General features: G+C 46.8%; 1 protein-coding gene across 1 annotated transcript in view; it reads right to left on the bottom strand.

Annotated features, from left to right (window-relative positions):
• Positions 1 to 194: 194 nt before the first annotated feature.
• natd1 (protein NATD1) overlaps positions 195 to 21813 on the bottom strand; it is a 28770-nt gene continuing 7151 nt past the window's right edge. The window contains exons 2-3 of the mRNA XM_048551815.1: positions 11214 to 11332; positions 195 to 4027 (exon numbers count right to left, since the gene is read on the bottom strand). Of these exons, the coding sequence (XP_048407772.1) occupies positions 3884 to 4027; positions 11214 to 11332 (263 nt within the window). The 3' untranslated portion in view covers positions 195 to 3883. The remainder of the gene's footprint in view (positions 4028 to 11213; positions 11333 to 21813) is intronic.

Here is a 21813-nt window from a genome sequence, read left to right as displayed (position 1 = left end):
GTGCTGTCTTTCTGCGGCACAACAGTGACCATCTTCAAAAGATATTGCAGAGCAACTTGGGAAGTCCTGAGGTCATGAAAGATGCGATAGAAATGTAACTCTTCCTTACAATGTTACATGCGTTCTAACACAACACAGTGCTTCTTGTGGCAGATATAATCAAAAATGTATATTAAGCTTCAGGGCAACTGCGATCTGATGCTGTTTGCTAGAAATTTATTGCTTTCTCTGTAAACTAAAGACTAAATAATTGGATTCTGTGCATAAAAGATACATAAAAGTTCAGAAATACCACTCAAAAGAGTTTACAATGAAAGTATAGTATCAAACAGGAGAGTGGACCCATCTCTCCACAGAGAATGTTAACACAGCATTACCATAGAGTACAAGGTTAAACAGAGTATTAAGGTTGACAGCTGGTATTAAAGACTCAGGAGGGGGAAGGTAATCTTTCGGAACAGACGACACCACTCATCCTATCAGCCCTTATCCACCTTTCAATTAGATCATCGCTGATCAGCATCTAATGCCAACACAATTTGTGAATCTTAGTTTTGAAAGCTTGCAATTGATCCCCCAGCTTCACTAGTTTTCTGGAGGGAACAAACAATGGATTCCCATGACCCTTCTTGTGTGAAGAATAGTGTCTGCCATTGCCAACACCCCCCCTGCCCCAATGATCTCACTGTAATTTTAAGGCTGTACCTCACAAGAGGAAAGTGTTCCTCTTCCCCACCCCCATGAATTATATTTGTCACTCCAATTAGGTTACACCTTATCTCCTACACTTGAACTCTTTTGAGCTGCTGCATGGGACAGATTGCTTTAGATTGAGCTTCAGGATCCGAGAAGGGCTATGGGACCCTTCACCTGGACCACTGGATCCCTGAGACAGTGATAGGACAGAGTATGAGCCTGTCTGGGTTGTGAACAAGGTTGTAGCACCAGCTGGTAATACAGGCTGCTGCAAGTTTGACAGCCCTGTGAGCAAGTGCTGCTTCTTCCAGTGGCACTGTTCCAACTCCAGTGAGCTCAATTCCGAGGAATGCAGTCAGGAGATCCAAGGGCCACATCTACTGAGCTACATACGGCCAGTCATTTTAACACAACCCACTGAACAAGGAAGCTGTGGAATCTGAAGGAGTACCAGTTTAACAGCCCATTCTGCCTCCTACACAATTGCAACAGGAACCTCAGTGAAGACTAATATTGGGCAGGATGCATAGTCAGGGTTTTCCTCAACAAAATGACCCAAGACTGAGTTAGACCACACTGCAGTGTTAACAATGTAATAATTAGAGTTTAAAGAGTTATGAACACTGCTGTGACAAATGCTGATTTATTCAGAAGGAGTTAACCAAATGTTGGGGGGTGGGGTGTGGTTCTGGAGGGGGTAGTTAGGTGCTATTGCCTTCATTAAACTGGAGGACAGTGACACCTCATATCAGTGGTTTAACATGTTCGACATTAATGTTTTGGCTGTGTTCTTGATTTTACAAAGGTCTGGTCCCCCAGGACGTTGAGGCCTCTTCATTTGTTTCTGACCTGTTCTCCTCTGTGATGCCAATTAATTAAACAATTTAAACAGGATAGGTACAGTGAAAAACCAGGACGAGAATTATGCTAATCCACAATCTTTGTTCGATTTCTTTTGAAGGTAAGTGTTGCTGGTCAGGGACTGTCATTAACTAGAGCCCTCTCCGGGAAGAACAATCAGACAACCTGGTTAATCAAAGAGCCTCAATTAAACCTCTCCCTTTGTTAGGCTGACAGGGCTTGGCTAATGAGAGGAGCTGTTTCAGTTCATAGGACTGATCCAGCTTCCTCTGGGTAACAAGTTACAGTCAAGCAAGAAAGTTAAAAAAAAAGTGATGCAGAAAGACTCCATTATTGTCCAGAATCAGAATGATGCGGGCATTCAAAGTTATAAATGTTCGAATTTTTTTTAAAAAGACTTTGCATTTGCACAGCACTTGTCACAACCTCAGTTCATCTCAAAGTATTTTACGGCCAATTAAGTACATTTTGAAATGTAGCCAATTTCTGCACAGCAAGCTCCCACAAACAGCAGAATGATAATGAGCCGATGATTTGTTTTCAGTAATGCTGGCTGAGAGATAAATGCTAACCCAGGAGAAGTGCTGGGGAAATTTTTACATTCATTTTAAGAGGGCAAAATGGTGACTCAGTCCAACTTCTCATCAAAGGCAGTATCTCTGACAGTGCAGCATGACTACAGTATTGCACTGGAGTGTCAGGCATGGCAATTGAACCCATGACCTTCTGACTCAGAGTTATGGTTGGGAGTCTGGTGGAAGAAGCACCTACAGAAAATCTGTATCATTCTTGATGGTATCCTATTTATCACTCAATCAACATCACAAAAAAAACCCCGACAATTTATATTGTAATTGTTTGTGTGAGTTTGCTGTGAACACATTGGCTGTCGACAACAGTGACTGTATCTCCAGATGCATTTCATTGGCTCTGAATCCAGAAGTAGCAAAATGTGCTTAATGAAAGCAAGATCTTTCTTTAAATGTCTCATTTTAATTAGAAATTCTCATTAACCTTTAGTCCTCAATAGACAGGTGTCTGATGTGCCTCTGCAAAGCACCAGGACACCTTTGACAGCAGAAGGCATTACATAAATGCAAAGCTTGTCACTGTTCCCATTTTGCATAAACTTGACCTCCTACGTGGTCACGCCCTAAATGCCAGCATTTTACATTGGTATAGGAGGGGTTTCAGAGAGGCTCCTGTTTTCCTAGGGTTGGAGTGCACGAACTGATTATTCAAACGCTCTCTTCTCTCACTCTCTCAAGGCAGCTTCGCGGACAAATGTTTTAATTAAATACATGTTGCTGTTATCTTTCTGAAACACTAAGAAGTGGCCAGCAGCAGAAATATATCCAGATCCATGAAGCCAAGGAATGACAAGAAGTGGGAAAGCGACAATGCAACTCTTTGACTTATCTGCATGGGGAGATCAGTTGATTAGTCTTTACACTTAATATCAAAGCTCTTTTTAAAGTTTTTCTTTGGAAGTTTGCTATGTTTTGCAGACGTAGCCACTTTCTTGGCCCTGTTGCAAGCCCAAAACTTGCCTTGGAGGTATTTTTAAAAGGCAGACCTTCTAAGCCCTGATGCTCAATATATCCATCAATCTGCTTCCCATGCTTTTCCAACCATTCTTTCTCTTCTTCAACTTCCTTAACCTTCCGTTCTGCCTAGATCCATAAGATCCAAGTCTAGTCTCGCCTATCCATAATTTGTAGATTTATTTAGGTGTCCCCTCCTGCTGTTTTATAGCCTTGGCAGTGTCCTCTAATCTGACAGTTAACCCTGTTAGCTTGGACTCAGTCTTGATATTGAAGAGGGTAGATGGGTGAAATTGAGGCTTGTGGGAAATACATATGCTCAACGCCATACACGCTGAACAAGAAAGCACTAAGAAGAATTACAAAATGAAACATTTAGCTTTTTGCTGAGCAAAGTATGGAACGGTTAATCCCTTTGTCTAATCCATCGCATTGAATCTGTAACTGAGTAATATCCTGTCTTGTAGATACTTCCTGAGTCAGTTGGAAAGGGATTGATTCTTCAGCAATCTCACTGAGGATGAAATCCCATGTGTACAAAGTCAGGAGTCCATCAGCTGCTAGAAGTGGGGGGGTACATTCTACAAAGTAAATACACAAGCCTCCTACATTTACAAAATATTATCTGCTCTCTTTCCAAACCCGCAATACATGCGTGCATTTAAAATTGCACGCAGATAATTAATATAACTTCCCTGCTGCTGCCTCCCTCAAAAAAGAAGAAAAGAAAAACAAAATCAAGTTTGTAACAATGATCACTGCAGCCAGAACCTCCAGGGATCCTAGTGAAGTTGGAAATCTGTTGGTGCTCGCTGCTGTATTCGCTCCACATAGTGCGGCAGTGGATTCTCTTTGATGTACTTCTGGAGATACCAGCAGGTCAGGTGAGCTCGGAGATCCTCCTCAACCACAAAGTCCAGGGCAGCCTAGGGACAAACAGCACAGCTGGTGATATGATCCGGGAATGATCGTAAAAGAGAGAGGGAGAGTGCAGTGAGAGGGAGAGGAGGCAGAAAACAAAAGGGGAAGAAGAAAAATAACAACAACAAACCTATGACTGCAAATGCTCAAATAATGAAAACTCTTGCATTTATATATCCACTTCTGCAAACTTATGGATATCCGAAAGCACGTTGTAGTTAAGGAACTACTTTAGAAATATGTATTTATGGAGGTAACAGTCAATTTGAGCACTGCAAATGCTGACAACCTGCTTTTTGTAATGTCAATTGAATAACAAATATTTGTTGTGGGCAGTGGAGACATCCCCTCTGCCCTCTGTCAGAATTGTGTGTGGAATCCTGTACTACTTCCTGGGAGGGCAGTCAGTATCTCGATTTAATTTGTTATCTGAAAGTGAGCACCTCTGACAATACAGCACAAACAGAGCCGAATGGTCAATCACATACATTTATGGGACTGAAAGCACAGGGTGCAAAGCAGCTGATTTATCAGAGCCAACAGAGGCAGGAAAGAGCAAATAAAACGGTAGAAACAGTTCCTGTGTAAAAGGATACATTAAGTTATGTATTTTACGCTAATGTGTGGCATTAGATCACATTGCTTGATAAGCAAAGTTGGACTTGTTAATAATTAAAATGGAAGCTTGATTATTAAATATTGCAGTTATAGAGTCATAGATATGTATAGCACGGAAACAGACCCTTCAGTCCCATGCTGATCAGATATCTTAAATTAATCGAGTCCCATTTGCCCACATTTGGCCCAAATCCCTCTAAATCCTTACTATTTATATTCCCATCCAGACGCCTGTTCAAACCTCCACCATGTCTTTTGGCAGCTTGTTCCATATATGCACCACCCTCTGCATGAAGTAGTCGCCCCTTAAGTCCCTTTTAAATCTTGCCCCACTTGCCTTAAATCTAGTTTTGGCCTCCCCTACCCTGGGGAAAAGGACTTGACTGTTCGCCTTATCCATGTCCCTAATGATTTTATAAACTTCTATAAGGTCACCCCTCAGCCTCTGACACTCCAGGTAAAACAGCCTATTCAGCCTCTCCCTACAGCTCAAACCGTCCAATCTCTGGTAACATCCTTGTAAATCTTTTTGGAACCCTTTCAAGTTCAACAACATCCTTCCTATAGCAGGGAGACCAGAACTGAGTGCAGTACTCGAAAAGTGTCCTAACCAATGTTTTGTACATTTGCAAAATGACCTCACGACGCCTATACGCAGTGCACTGGCCTAAAAAGGCAAGTGTACCCAATGCCTTCTTTGCTCTCCTACCTAGCTGGGACTCCTGAATTTAGTCCGGATGTATATTTAGCTTTCCGTTAAATTCATCAGTTCTCAAATTCTTCATTGGATTTAGTCACTAACATACCACGGTCCCTAGTTTTAGACTCTTTCTCAAGTGAAAATAACTTTCTTTTTTCTCTTTAAACCCCTGAGAGACCTTCGTTAGCCTCATATTTTCCCATTTACTGTTCAGCCTTTCCCAATAATTATAACCTCTCACCTCTCTGCAGCACAAAGGGATGTGAAGATCCTGGTGCATGAGTCACAAAAAGCTAGCATACATGTTTAGCCAGTAATATGGAAGGCAAATGGAATGTTTGCCTTTATTTTACAGGAAATATAGTATAACTTTATGCAAATTATGCCAAACTATACAGGACACTAGTCAGACCACACCTAAAATCCTGTGAAAGGTTTTGTCCCTTTATCTGAGGACAGATATACTGGTGTTGATGCCACTCTAGTAAAGATTCACTAGTTGATCTTGGGTGTGAAGGGGTTTTCTTCTGAGCAGAGTTTGGGCCTGTGCCTACTAGAGTTTGGAAGAATGAAAGGTGATCTTCTTAAAACATAAAATTCTTAAGGGACTTGACAGGATAGATGCTGAGAGGCTGTTTGTCTGTGTGGGAGAGTCCAGAACCAGAGGGCATAATCTCAGAATAAGTCATTGCCCAGTCAGAGTAAAGATGAGGAGGAACTTCTCCCCTCTGCGGCTCATGAATCTGTGAAATTCATTACCACAGAGCTCTATTGAGACTGGGTCATTAAATATATTCCAGGCTGAGATAGATGGATTTTGAATCAATAAGGGAACCACAGATTATAGGAAGAAGGCAGGAAAGTGGTGATGAGGGTTATCAGATCAACCATGATCTCACTGAATGGTGCAGCAGGCTCGATGGGCCAAATGGCCTATTCCTGCTCCTTTGTATTATTATTGCAATATCCCATTCTGTAATTTCCTGGGACGGTCAGATTCTATGAATTTCTGCATTTTCCATTTCCTCCCTCCTGTTCTTTTTGAAACATGCTGACCTGGCTTCACAGACACCAGGTCAAAATCTCCTCAAATGTCTTTTAGCCCACACATCAACCCGAGAAAACTCAAACAGCTTCACAGTCCCGTGAATCTGTCGCACAGTTTTTAGCATCCTCACTGTCAGTTTAAAATGCTGAAGCCCCACTCCAGAGACCCAAGGACAATATCCAGGTTAACCCTCAAGTATTGAGGGAGTACTGCGATGCAAGAGAAGCTGACATCAAATAGAGGCCTATTCCACCTCAATTTATGTTGATGCAGGATCCCCTGACACGCTTCAAAGGAGAACAGTGGAGTTGTTCTCAGTATCCTGGGTCTCCATCAAGCAATAACACTTGAAACAGACTATCTACTTATTATCACATTGCTGTTTGTCAGTGCTTGTCATGCATAATCTGGCTAGTATGTTTCCTGTATTGCAATAATTTCAAAGTATTCACTGGCTACAAAGTGCTCTGGCATGGCCTTAAATTGTGAGACGCACTTTATAAGTTCAAGCTCTTTAACTTATGCTTCAAGAAAAATACATTGAGCCTTCTCTATGTCAATACTTTGCAGCCAGTTTTGATTGGGAATACACTGTTTGGTGGAAACAGGAGTAAAAACTTTAAAAGGGGAATTAGATAATTACTTAAAATGGAACAATTGAATGGCAATGAGTGAGGTGCAGGGTGCTGGGACTAATTGTTTCTCAAAGAGACAACACACAACGGGATAAAAGTCTTCTTTCTGTGCTGCAAAATTCTATGAAATGCCAAGCAGTTTTGAAACCATTCTTTAAATCTCACTCTGCCCAGCATTTCCGCTTTAAGGAAGTGAGTGTAAAAACCCATTTTGCAGCTTTTCAGTCTATAACGAGAGCCCGTAGCTTACTTTCCTCAAACTTCACTGTCATTCTTGTCTCGTTCATACACACACACACACACACACACACACACACACACACACACACACACACACACACCAGTTGACTGTGGTTAATAAAGAGCATTCATTTCACAGGCCAGCCTTCTGGAAAGCTGCCATTATACAAACCCATGTGCTTTATAACTGCATGCTGACTGCAGCCCAGCCCTGAATGCCAACGTAACACTGCTTTGGGTTTTGCAAATCTTCTAAGGAATTCCACAAATGTGCAACAAACAAACCGAAAGTTTCGGTGATACATCCTGAGCCACATTTCACCATTCAAGAGCTCCACAGTATTTGCAAGGGCCAGGTTTTGTATTGAATTCTTTCCTGCTTGTTCCAAATTATTCCTGAAAGTCCATCACTTTGACCAGTGGTCACTAAGAAAATGTTTTTTTCCCTCTTTCTTACTGCTTCACAGTGTTTGAACTTGAAATGCATTATATTGGCCCGAAGTCAGTGTTATCCTTATTCCAGTGCTCTGGACCAAAAGGATAGAAAGTGGGCTCTTGAAGACAATAGTGACAGGTTCTTGAGTAGATTAGTAGTTTGGGTTGTGGATGCTATGGTTGAACTGCTCGCCGAGCTGGGTCGTTAATTCACAGGCGCTTCATTGCCATGCTGGGTAACATCATCAGTGCAGCCTCCGATGAAGCGCTGTTGTGTTTTCCTGCCTGGAATTTAAACTCTGGGGTCCTTTGAAATCAGTTACCTCATTTCTGGTTTTTTTTTGCAGTGGTCTATATATAGGGTCTAACGCTACGTGATTATGGACGGCCTTCTTGGTGGAAAACCAGGCCTCTAGAAATTCCTGTGCTTGTCTCTGTTGGCTTGTTCTAGGATCCTGACGTTGATATTCAGTTCGATTGGGACAACATCAGGATACTAGGACAGGCCAAACAGAGACAGGCACAGGAATTTCTGGAGGCCTGGTTCTCCACCAAGGGGGCGATCAATAAACAGAATTGGACCCTATATACACACCACTGTGAAGAAAAACTGAAAATGAAGTAACCAACTCCAATGGACCCCAGACGTTAAATAACAAGTGCGAAAACACAACAGTGCTTCATTAAAGGCTGCCCTGACGACGTTATCCAGCAGGGTAATGATACATCTGCAAACTAATGAACCAGATTGGCGAGTGAACTAACCACAGATTATAGTGACAGCAACAACTATATCATTTATATAGCACCTTTAATACATTATATACCCTAACGCACTTCACAAGAGGTTTGCATAAGACAAAATTAAGATCAAAAGCTTGAAAAGAAAGGTATACTTTAATGAGTACGTTAAAGGAATTTTGAAGGAGATGCTGAACAGACTTGGGGAGGGAATGTCACAGTTGAGGCCTGGGTGGATAAAAGTGAGGCAAAGGAACATGTTGGAGGAGGGTGATGCAACAGAGCACAGGCAGCACTTCATCGCAGTATTGTTGGAGTGCTGCACTGTCAGAAGTGCCAGCTGTCAGGTGACATATTAAAAGAAGATCTTGTTTGCTGCACAAATGATTACAAAGGATTTTGTGGCACTTTTAGATTCCCTTATAATGCTGGCTAACCTTCCTCCTTTAAGCATTGCTATCAGTAAGCTTAATGGGTTGTTCACATTGGTTGCGGGTTGTAGAAGCTTGTTGTGTTCAGGTGGTTGCTCTGTTGTTCTATATGGTGGCCACACATCCAAGTAATTCCTTGATGGTGGAGCATTGTGAAATGTCCTAGTAAGATGCTAAATCAAGAAAAAAAAATCTCTGCTTCTATTTTAAAAATTAGCAAAAGACAGACAGCTAAAAATCCTGCAACTAAGTCTTACATCATGTAGTTTTTGGCTTAATACAATTTCCAAATTATCCCCTCCTGTGATTTCTGAAGATAGTTGGGGCTTTAGTTTAGCTCCTTATCTGAAAGACAGCTCTGCCATTGGAGCTGTCAATCTGGTACTGCACTGGAGAGTCAGCCTAAATATTGTGCTCAACTCTTTGGGCGTGGCACTTCACTCTGAAGCCTTTGAACTCAAAACTGTGAGCGAAGCCGACTAATCCACAGCAGGACTACAGAGACAGACTCATTCTGAGAATTTTCTAGTCTTCAAGGATACTGTTCGATAGCATCTTGGGTAAATATTACTCCTTCCCCAACAACTAATTCAAGGTTAATTAACTTTCCCTGGTATGATTTCCATGAGAGTGGCTACCCTTTCTCATAATGCAGCTTTTATGGCTTAGTGTAAATGGTTGCATTGAGTAAGATCTGTTTGTTAATCCCGAGAAAGAACATTAATATATGCCATTATTCAGTATGGTGTGGGATCAGGAACACTAGCAGTCCTACACACTGTATAATATCAGTTGAGTTGGAGCGAATATGATTAACATTTCAAGCTGGAAGAAACCAGGGAATTCTTCTTGATAAAGTGACATTCAAGAAAAGAATGTGCATTTACACATTTTCATTGTTTGAATACATCCCATAGTTGCTTTACAGCCAATGAAATGCTTTTTTTAAAAGTCTAGTCACTGTTGTCAGGGCATTTAGAAGCCAATGGACATGCAGCAAGTTCCCACAAACAGCAACGTGATAATGATCAGTTAACTCATTTGTGATAAGGTTGGGTAAGGGATAAACATACACCAGGAGGAATGAAATCAGGACAGAAAGAAGCCTGTTCAGCTCGGCAATGAATTTGTATTGTATGACATGTCAAAAAACCTGGTTTGCCAAAAAGCCCTGTTTAAGGAAAGGAATTGGTTCCATGCTGTAGGGATTCTATAATTCTGTGATTACGAGATTCACCAGAACAAACTGATTTCTGCCGTAAGCTGACTGCTCAGACACAGAATTTTCATGGAGCTATCCTTAGACAAACAAGGCACAACACCCTCCACAGATGTTTTCCTTCAAGCGAAGGGTTTCAGAAAATCCTCACACTGAACAACAAGGTTACCATAGCAACGATGCTGCCACCAATCAACAGGAGGCTTCAACTCGCCAATTACAAAATCTCCACGGTCAAGACAACCAGAACAGAACTAACTCATTTTTGTCTTAATACTTGAAAAATGTTACCTTAACTCAGAGAGATGCACCATCTACCTTCATATCACGTCACTTTTCCTTCTATTCTGATGATTAACTTGGAAGTGAATGCTTCCTGTCTTTTGGATGAGGCGCAGTTGCCTTTAAAATTGACCTTGGCGAGGAAACAGGTGTAGAATTGAACAGCACTGAAGGCCATTCCTCCCATCGTCTTTGAAAGAACTATTTGATCAGTCCCATTTTCTCTTTCCATATTGCCTACAGCCACTCCAAATTATTTCTTGCGCATGATTTATCCAATTCCTATTTCAAAGTTCCTACTGAACCTGTCCCTAATAATGTTTCACATCACGCATTTCCGATCAAAATAACTCACTGAATGGTCACTCTCTCTCCTCTGCTTCTTCTGCCATTTATTTGAAATCTGTGTCCAATGTTTACTGCTGCTGCCAGTGCAAAGTTTCTTCATAAAGTACTTCTCAAACCCTTTTAAAGCCTGAACATTTCCATTACACATCCTGGTAACCTCCTCTACTCTAATCAGATGATCCCGGCTCCTGCAGTCCTTCCATGTAACTGAAACTCCTCATCTGAGTCCCACTCTGGTAAATCCCCAAGGCCTTCCCAAAGAATGTGGCTCCTCTGAGGCAATAATCATTGGTTTATAAAATTTTAGCCAAAGTCCCTTGATTTTGGCTTGATTTATAAAATTCAAGTGTTCTGTATTGTGTTTTTGAAAGAGCCGGATCAGTGTGATACCACCTTTAGGAACTTGTACAGGAAACCATACTGCACCGACCTCAGCAGCAACTGGGTAAAGCCATATATCATGGGATGCTGCATGTCCAACAGCACGTGTGTACCTTCGCCATTAGTTTTGCTATTCCTCTTCCTCTGTATGCATCAGGAACCTCTGTGTGCTGCAGATCGATTGTTTTCTTTCCCACGTACTCGTATAAGAGCACTGCCCGCTCGTGTGATCCTAAATCAAGAGGAAACAAGGTGAATGATCAATGGCGTGAACAACTTGATACCAATCGCACCATCGGATGAAAGCATGATCTGTTCAGTCAACTGATTGGTGCACGATCATACTCGCTTCGACCACTCCCAACAACAGTGCCAGAACTGAAACTACTACACCTCTACACATTATGCAGACACAGCCCATGGTTTAAGAAATAATTGTCTAACTGTGCCTCTGGCTTTTCATAGTTCAAGGCGAGGGGATAGAATGATTACTTTTTAAACAAGATTTTCCAGCATGTGGTATCACTAGGAAAGTTGGCATTTATTTTCCATCCTCCATTGCCCTCGTGAAGGCAGGAGCGGTCGGACGCCTTCTGGAACTGCTGCAGAAAGTGTGGTTAAGGAGCTCCCATTGTGCTATTCAGTCAGGAGTTTCAGAATGTTGATCCAGCGGGGAAAGAAGCTCTAATTATTTGACAGCTTTCACAATTGCAACATATCCCAAACTGCTCACATATCAATGGTGTACCATTGAAACATAGTCACTGTGGGGTATTAAACAAAGGAGCTGGTGTATGTTCCTTGGTTACAGAGACATACAGCATGGAAACAGTCTCTTCGGTTCAACCAGTCCGTGCCAATCATAATCCCAAACTAAACTAGTCCCACCTGCCTGTGCTTGTCCCATATCCATCCAGACATTTCTTATTAATGTACTTATCCAAATGCCTTTTAGATGTTGTAACTGTACCCGCCTGCACCACTTCTTCTGGAAGGTCATTCCACACACAAACCACTCTCTGTGTAAAACAAAATGCCCCTCACGTCTTTTTTTAAAGTCCATTTCCTTTCATCTTCAAAATATGCCCCCTAGTCCTGAAATCCCCTACCCTAGGGAAAAGAAACCTGCCATTCACCTTATCTATACCCCATCACAATTTTACAAATCTCAATACGGTCAGCCCTCAACATCCTATACTCCAGTGAAATAAGTCCCAGCCTATCCAGACTTTCCTTATAACTCAAACCTTCCATTCCTGGCAACATCCTGGTTAATCTCTTCTGAACTCTCTCCAGCTGAGTAAGTCCTCGTTATCTTTCAACAACATGACGGCTGATCCCTTAACTTCACCCACCCACACTATCACTCTGTGCCCTGATTCTTTCAGCATCTAAAATTCTATCAATCTCTGCCTTGAATAAACTTAGTCGCTGAGTATCAATGGTTGCCCTTTGTGTATAGATATTTGTCCTCAATCTAGTTGTAAATGACGGCTCATTACTCTGAAATGGTAACAGCTAGTTCTAGACTCCCCGCTGGAGGAATTGTCTACCAAGCACTGAGCCTGTCATGTCCCTTGAACATTGTGTATTCCAATGAGATCAACTGTCACCCATCTAAATTTGAGAGAATATATACAAGGATCCTCAATCTCTTCATGGAGGACAATCAGCTCACCCCAAGAATCAGTTAATGAATCTTCATTGCAATCCTTTTGAGCCAAGCATGTCCTGCCTTTAGTAAGGAGCCCAATATTGTACACTGTGCATGAAGTGAGGTTTCAATACGAATGAGCACTGACCATAGACCAGCTCAAGATAGTGAACCAATTGGAGGGAAACTGGAGGGTAATGGTATTGTCTTCGGTCTGCTGCTCATGTCCTCCATGCTGGTAGAGGTTGCAGGTATGGGAAGTGCATTGAAAAGGGAAACGTAACCAAAATGTTGCAAGGCACATTCCTAAGTGACACTTTTGCCGAGTTTCATTTCTCTCCTTGAGGACGACTGCGTTTTCTCACATGTTCATCACAAGTCCATCTAATCAGTTATCACACCCTTGGTGATGTTCTTACCCAGTGCTAGCCTGACTCTCCCACTCATTGTCACTGGAAGTACTCAACTTTGCATAAATATCCCCAAATACCTTGAGAGCAGCACTGTTGAGTTCACCATTGAGTTCCTGAATAAGCCTGACACTCCAGCTCTGCATGGCTGCAAACACTCTAACTAGCCAGGGCTGTTCAGGGGGAATTCACACTGTGATTCACTGACAGGGACCTAGACTCCTGTGGAATGAGGCAGTACAAACAAAGGCCATCCTGTTCTTCAGGACCAGCACAGAAGGGCATGACATTTGATCCTGGTCAGGCACTGGCTGACAACATCCCCAACGGGGCAGGCAGAAGGTCAAAGTGAAGTGGGTGGCACAGCGGCTTGGTGTTAGCATTGCTGCCCCACAGTGCCAGGGACCTGGGTTCAATTCCACTTTCAAGTGGCTGTCTGTGTGGAGTTTGCATGTTCTCCCTGTGTTTGCATGGGTTTCTACCAGGTGCTGTGGTTTCCTCCCACAGTCCAAAGATGTGCAGGTTTAGATGATTGCCCGTGCTAAACTGCCCACAGTGTACAGGAATGTGCAGGCTAGGTGAGTTAACCATGGAGGATGCAGGGTTATAGTATGAAGGGATGGGTCTGGATGGGATGCTCTTTGGGGGAGTGGCGGGGGGGAAGGTTAGTGCAGACTCACTGAGCTGAATGGCCTGCTTCTACACTGTAGGGATTCTATTTCTCAAGTGAGCAGCTACTGCATCAATGGATACACAGTGATTTGAAAACTGGGCACTATCCACGACACAGCCAGTATTATTGTATCATAGGAATTGCTTATTTAATTCCCTCGTGGGTGCTGGATACCACCTCCAATCCAACCCCGCAACCAAATATATATTTCCCTCCCCACCTCGATCTACTTTCCAGAGGGACCGCTCACTCTGCGACTCCCTCGTCCGCTCCACACTCCCCACCAACCCCACCACCCCTAGCACCTTTCCCTGCAACCGCAGGGAGTGCTACACCTGCCCCTACACCTCCCCTCTCGCCTCCATCCGAGACCCAAGGCAAACCTTCCATTTCTGACTGGGGTTCACCTGTACATCCTCCAACCTGGTCGACTGTATCCATTGCTCTCAATGTGGCCTCCTCTACATCGGTGAGACCAAGCATAAACTCGGTGACAGACTTGTGGAACACCTGCACTCTGTACACTATAATCAACATCTTCCTGTCATCAACCATTTTAACTCCCTCTCCCACTCCCTGGGTGACATGTCTATCCTAGGCTTCCTCCAGTGCCACAACGATGCTACACGCAAACTGGAGGAACAACACCTCATATTCCACTTCGGCAGCCTGATGGCCTAAACATAGAATTCACCAGTTTCAAAATCTCCTCACTTCCACTGGCCTCATCCCATGGCCAACCCTCCCTCTCACCCCCACTGCTTTGACCTGAAGCTACCTGTCCAACTTCTTTTTCACCTGTCTGCCCCACCCTTCCCACTGACCAATCCCTACTAGCCCTTCCTGCATCCACCTATCGCCATCCCACCTAACTTCCTCCAGCCCCACCCCCCCCATTTATTTCCCAGATCCCTTCTCCCTCCCCAGTCTATTTGAAAGTTCCAGGTCCAAATTGTCGATTTTCCTGCATCTCTGATGCCGCCTGACCTGATGTGTTCCTCCAGCTCCACACTGTATTGACTGGCTCCCACATTTGCAGTTCTTGCTATCTCCTTGATTTACTTAAAATGGTCTACAATGATTAAGGCAGGGAGGTGTGTTTTTCATACTAAACTCAATGCACAAGGGTCACCAGGGATTCTGCACCCACAGGTGTGTTTCTCTACTGTATGTCGGTCTGTGAATAAGAGTATATAAGACATTTCCGAAATGACTGCCAGACTACTTGGATCTCTTGGCATCAGGGTAGCCCACAAACCCACCAACACACTAAAACAGCAGCTAATGAACTTAAAAGACCCTATACAGACAACAAACAAAACGAACATCATCTACAAAATACCTTGCAAGAACCGTGACAAACACTACATTGGACAAACTGGCAGAAAGCTAGCCACCAGGATACATGAACATCAACTAGCCACAAAACGACATGACCCACTATCACTAGTATCCTTACATACAGATGAGGAAAGACACCACTTTGATGGGGACAACATATCCATCCTGGGACAAGCTGAACAGAGACACGCATGAGAATTCCTAGAAGCATGGCATTCCAACCGGAACGCCGTCAACAAACACATTGATTTGGAGCCAATCTACCATCCCCTGAGAAAAAGAACAGGAAATGACATCACCAATGCAGGAAATGACATCACCAACCCAAGGAAACCTAAACAGATAAATAGAAAGCGGGACATAACACCAACACTTCGTCGGAGGCTCACTGATGATGTTACCTAGAATGGTGACAAAACGTCTGGGAACAAACCTTCAAGTTCAGTGAACCAGCTTACATCTCGAACAAAATAAAGACCCACTCTCTTGTGGACCGAGAGGAGGAGAGCGCTGTGTTGGAGGTGAAAGGAAGACGTCGGGTTGGCTGTGCACCCTTGCGACCAGTGGATATTAATGCTGGCTTCGGCCTAATGCTGGTTCAGGGGAGCAGCCAGCCTGCAGCGATGGCTGCGGCAAGTGCTCGTGCCCCAGGTCAGGGGGTCCGGAACACCATCCGTGTTTCTGTAAAGAAGGTGGATGAAGGTGCACCTGTGGACTGCACCTTCTTCGTGAAGAGGGTCCTGTTGGACTGTTGTGGGTTCGCTGCTGCGGACATTTACTGCCTGCAGGATTTCCCCGGAGGAGGTTTTTACGATGTGATGTTCAGGAGTGCCAAGCTTTGTGAGTGCTTCCTGGAGGTTTTCAAGGAGAAAGGAGGTGAGGGCCCCCTCTCTGTATTGACCGCTGTCCCACTGTTTGTGATGCCAGCGCAGAGGAGCCGTATGGTGACTGTACATATGTACAACCCGCATGTGCCAGCAGTTGATGTCCTGACCTTCCTCGGAAGGTACGTGAAGGTGGAAGGGGACCTAACTGACATCGTGGACCCCTTTGGCATCTGGACGAGTAAGAGGCAGGTCAAGGTGACGCTGAGGATGGGCGCAGACGGAAATGTTGCACACCCACCGTCCAGCTTCGCGATCGGCGGGAGCAGGGGCTACCTGACCTATGCAGGGCAACCTAAAGTCTGCCATGCCTGTGGTAGGTCAGGTCACGTGGCGGCCGACTGCAAAGCCACCATCTGCAGGAACTGCAGGGAGGAGGGACACCTTGCAAAGGATTGCCCACAAGAAAAAAGCTGCAACCTTTGCGGGGAAGCGGGCCACCTCTATAGGGCATGCCCGCGGCGGGGTACCACCTACGCCCAGGTCGCCGGCAGGGGAAATGCGGGGCCAGCCCCCCCAGAGGAGAGGAAGGCACCAGGGCCCAGCAAGGACCCCACTAATGTGCACGAGCGCCAGGCCGTGCAGGAGGGCCCAGCCCTGCAGGATGGGCCCGAGGCCAGCAAAGCACCCCTGCAGGCTCCGATCCCCCCCGACAACCCGGAGCCAATGGAGGCGGCGACAGGCGACCCAGGGGAGTGGACAACAGTCCGGAAAGCGAGGAGGAAGGTGCGTCGACGGGCCCAGGAACCGCAACCATCAGGCGGGAAGAGGCAGCTACAGGGGGGCTATAAGAGCTTCTCTGACGAGGAGTATTCGGAGAGGGCCCACCCAAAGCAGAAGTTAAAGATCTCGAGGGGGAAGGAAAGCAGCACCCCGCTTCCAGGTGACGGGAGGCGTCCTGAGGCTCCCTCCGACACCCAGTCAAGTGCCGCTGGAGCACTGGAGGGCCCCCCGGAACTTCCAGGCGGTAAGGAGGAAACAGCACGTCCCCAGCCTGACCTGGAGCCGGACCCTCCGGCCTCCGCACCCCTGACGGGGGGATGCCACCCGGAAGGCAGCACAGACGGTTTCCTGAGCCCGGACAGCATCCAGCAGTTAGCCCGGGCAATGGGCATGAAGGGACAGATGGAGGGGCTGGACCTTGGACTTGGGGAGGGTACTGTGGTCACTGCCCACAATGGGGGTACGGGTTGCGAGCATTAATGTGCGCAGTGTCAAGTCAACCGCGAGATGTGTGTCCACGTTGGCCTACTGGACCACCATCAAGGCGGACCTCCTGTTTCTGCAGGAGTGCGGGATACTGCACCTCGGCAGGTACGGGAAATGGTCCGGCGCCTGGACCTGTGGGCCTTCGATCTGGTCGGGGGGGGTAACGACTGTCGCTCCTCGGGCCTGGCTATTCCGCTGCGGGGGCGCGACTTCACCATCTCTCAAGTTCAGGAGGTGGTGGGGGGACGCCTCCTAGTGGCTGACATCACCTATAGGAATGCTCCCCTGAAGCAGATCAACGCGTACGCCCCAGCGGTATGGAGTGAGCGGTTGGCCGTCCTGCAGCGGCTTCCACCCCTGCTGGCTACGTCCAGGCCGGTCATCCTAGGCGGAGACTTCAACTGCATCATCGATGCAGATGGAAGATCCGGCATGGGGACAGCGGGTGGGGGGAGTCAACTGGACGTCACGTCCAGATTCCTGATGGGCACGGTGAAGGACGCCAAGCTGCTCGATGTCTTCAGCACCCCTGCAGACGGAGCGCAGCAGAGGTACACCTGGTCGCGGCCAGACAGGTCTATCCGCTCAAGGATAGACTTCCTGTTTGTGTCACGGACGTTCTCGGTCAGGTCCACCGGCGTCGAGCCGGTGTTCTTCTCTGACCACTGCCTCCTGCTGGCCGACTGTCACTTACAGGACGACCAGCCGGCCGGCAAGGGGACGTGGAAGCTCAACACGACTCTGTTGACCCCAGAGAACGTTGAGGAGCTTAAGAGGGAGTACGCTGGTTGGAGAACTGTGAAACCCCTCTTTGAGTCTCCAGGCGACTAGTGGGAGATGGTGAAGGAGAACATCAAGAGGTTCTTTGTCCACAAGGGTGCTCAGAAGGCAAGAGAGAGGCAGGGAAAGCTGTCGCGACTCCAGAAAAGGGTGCAGAACCTGCTCCTTCTGCAGTTGATGGGGGTCGATGTCACGGAGGACATCCGCGAGGTGAGGGGCCAGCAAGCCTCGCTCTTCAACGTGGAGACCTCCAGGATAATCTTCCGGTCCAGAGTCCGCTCCGTGGAGCAGAACAAGACGTGCTCGCGTTTCTTCTTTCAGAAGGTCCATGAGGAAGGGCATCATCACCCTCATTTACAAGAGGAAAGGGGAGAGGGAAGAAATTAAGAATTGGCGTCCCATTTCACTATTGAACGTGTCTACAAAATCCTGGCCAAGGTCATAGCCAACCGGGTCAGGTCTGTCCTGGAGTCAATGATTCACCCTGACCAAACCTGTGCTGTGCCGGGCAGGAAGATCGCTGAGAGCCTCGCGCTCATCAGGGAAACGATCGCCTACGTGCAGGACAGGCAGGTGGACACCTGCCTCGTCAGTCTGGACCAGGAGAAGGCCTTCGACAGGGTCTCTCATGCTTACATGAGGGACGTCCTCTCCAAATTGGGGTTCGGAAAGGGCATCCGCAATTGGATCCGGCTGCTCTACACCAACATCATTAGCGCAGTCTCGATCAACGGGTGGGAATCGGACAGTTTTCCCGTCAAATCTGGAGTCAGGCAGGGCTGCCCGCTCTCTCCTGCCTTGTTTGTGTGCTGTGTGGAGCCCTTCGCCGCATCCATCAGGAAGGACGTGACTATCCCAGGCAGCGGAGGCGTTTAGGTCAAGACCTCCCTGTACATGGACGACGTCGCCGTCTTCTGCACTGATCGTCAGTCGGTGAGTAGGCTGTTGGACATCTGCGGCCAGTTTGAACAGGCCTCGGGTGCCAAAGTCAATAGGGGTAAGAGCGAGGCCATGTTCTTCGGGAACTGGGACGACCGCTCCTTCATCCCCTTCACTGTCAGGACAGACTACCTGAAGGTGCTGGGTGTTTGGTTTGGTGGAGCTGGGCCGTGCACTAAGACTTGGGAGGAGCATATCACCAAACTGAAGCAGAAGCTGGGCAGGTGGACGCTCCAGTCCCTCTCCATCGCGGGTAAGAACCTGGTTGTCAAGTGTGAGGGGCTTTCGTGTGAGGGTTGTATATGGCGCAGGCATGGCCTATTCCCTGGACCTGCACCGCTGCAGTCACCTGGGCCATCTTCCACTTCATTTGGGGGTCGAGGATGGACCGGGTCCGCAGGGACACCATGTACAAAGACCTGGAAAATGGGGGAAAGGGCGTACCGAACGCCACCCTCGCCCTGACGGCTACCTTTGTGTGCGGCTGCATCAAGCTGTGCGTAGATCCTCAGTACGCAAACACCAAGTGTCACTACTTACTGAGGTTCTACCTGTCCCCGGTGTTGCGAAGGATGGGCCTGGCCTCGTTGCCGCGGAACGCTCCGAGTAGTTGGACCGTTCCGTACCACCTGTCCTTCGTGGAGAAATTTTTGAAAGGAAACACCTTTGACCACAAGGCCGTCAGGCAGTGGTCAGCACGTAGTATCCTCGGGACCCTTCGGGAAAAGGAGAGCGTGGATCCCGTCGTGTGGTTCCCCACGCAGACTGCCAAAGTCGTTTGGCAGAATGCCTCATCGCCAGAACTTTCAAACAAGCACAAGGACATTGCTTGGCTGGCGGTGAGAGGGGCTTTGCCAGTGATATCCTTTATGCATGCCCGGAATCTCTGCGCCACCGCACGCTGCCCTCGAGGCGGCTGCGGGGGGGACGAGACTGTCGATCACCTCCTTCTGGAGTGTGCCTATGCGCAGGAGGTCTGGAGGGGGATGCAGTGGTATTTGTCGAGGTTCGTCCCGAGCAGCTCCGTGACGCGGGACTCCGTGCTCTACGGGCTGTTTCCGGGGACGCACACCGAGACCAACATCAACTGCGCCTGGAGGACCATCAATGCGGTGAAAGACGCTCTTTGGTCTGCCCGCAACTTGCTGGTCTGCCAGCTGAAAGAACCTACCCCGACCGAGTGTTGCAGACTGGCGCACTCCAAGGTCCAGGACTACGTGCTGAGGGACGTGCTAAAGCTTGGGGCAGCCGCCACCAAGGCGCGGTGGGGAAAGACCACCGTATGAAACACCTTGTCCAGAATAGAAAAAAAGGGCCCTATCTGGTAACTGGGCCCAGCTGGCGCCTTCCCCAACTGGTCAGGGGGCCAACGGGGACTGTGCGGGGTGACGACTGCTGGGGTGTTTTCTTTGCTTTGTTTATTTTTCTTCTTTGTTTTGTTTTTTTCCTTTAGTTGGTGTACGTAACCCCTGGGTAACCCGGAGCGGCTTGCATGACTGGGTAGGTGTATAAATATGTTTTATTTTTTGTACGTCTTATGAATAAAGTATATCTTTTCAAATAAAAAAAGGTGACGAAATGTCTGAAAACTAACCTTCCAGCTCAGCGAGCAAACTCACATCCAGAAACTCAACCTGAGCTACGAATCTTCTCAAGAGTATTATTCATTAAAGAGCTTCAAATGTCTGGAATTGAAGCCCCCTCCCTCACAGAGCAATTCATTTACCTCACCAAATCCTGGGTGTGGTCACAACCATTTTTATTTCCATTGTGCTCTTGCCATTTTCAGGACATATGCCAGTTGCATTCCTCAGACAGTTACTTCCAGGTTTCGCCTCTGTATGAGTGACTGAGCCCTCAAGCATCAATACCCACTTCCTCCTGGCTGTCTGTAATCAACCCATAGGATTTGGATCTCCCCAGGATCCCATTCCAACATTCTATTTAAGTCAATGTTTTGAAGTAGAGACACCAGACCTGAAACGTTAACTCTGTTTCTCTCTCCACAGCTGCTGCCAAATCTGCTGAGTTTCTCCAGCAGTTTCCATTTTTGACTCTGAGTCTGCACCTGCCCAATTGGCCCCAGGCACATGAGGTGGACTTGCCAGATATAGCAATCACTGTATGCACCTTCCCACCCTTCAAAACAGATTGCTCCTCACATGGTCTATCACCCTTCCCTATCCATCTTTAAGACTGAGTTGCCTCTGCCCTTCACAACTGCTATCCCTTTTCCTCCCATCCTTTTGCACCCATAAACAACACTAGGTTCCACAGCCTGCCTCCTGTGGCACTGGGCTCCTAAAAATTCCCCATCCATTACTTTTAGTCAACAGATTAACTGTTATCCACCCCATGAATGATTCAGTTGGCAGCCCAGATGAGAAGTGCCCAAACCCTGACTGGTGCCCACCTCCCTGACTATGGGCTCGAGACCCCAGGACTGGTTGCTCTGAACCTGTGGGGCTGTCTGTGACCCATCCCTGGACTGGAGAGATACAGACTGCTGACTGCGAGCACGTCGATTGGACACCCGACCATAGCTAAGCCTTCTGGACTAATACTGAATGCTGCCCGTGACTTATTGTGCTGGAGCCCACTTACTAATGGGTGTCTTCCTAGTCTTCAGTGAGGTTCGCTCTTCTTAGACTTGAATCATGGCCACTTGCTTTCAGCGCATGCAGCGTGTTTGCTGTGTATGTTGGTTGCACATTGTTCGGGTGTGAGATTGACATGGCATGTGCCATTTGGCATAACAAGCTGTAGGCCTGTGTGTATGCATATACAGGCAGGTCAGAATGGAAGTTTAGGCTGTGTCTCAGG

This window comes from Stegostoma tigrinum, chromosome 23 (genome assembly GCF_030684315.1).
Source record: "Stegostoma tigrinum isolate sSteTig4 chromosome 23, sSteTig4.hap1, whole genome shotgun sequence".
Lineage (NCBI taxonomy): Eukaryota > Metazoa > Chordata > Chondrichthyes > Orectolobiformes > Stegostomatidae > Stegostoma > Stegostoma tigrinum.
Note: the sequence above shows the minus strand (reverse complement) of the source record. Positions and strands in the feature narration are given on the sequence as shown.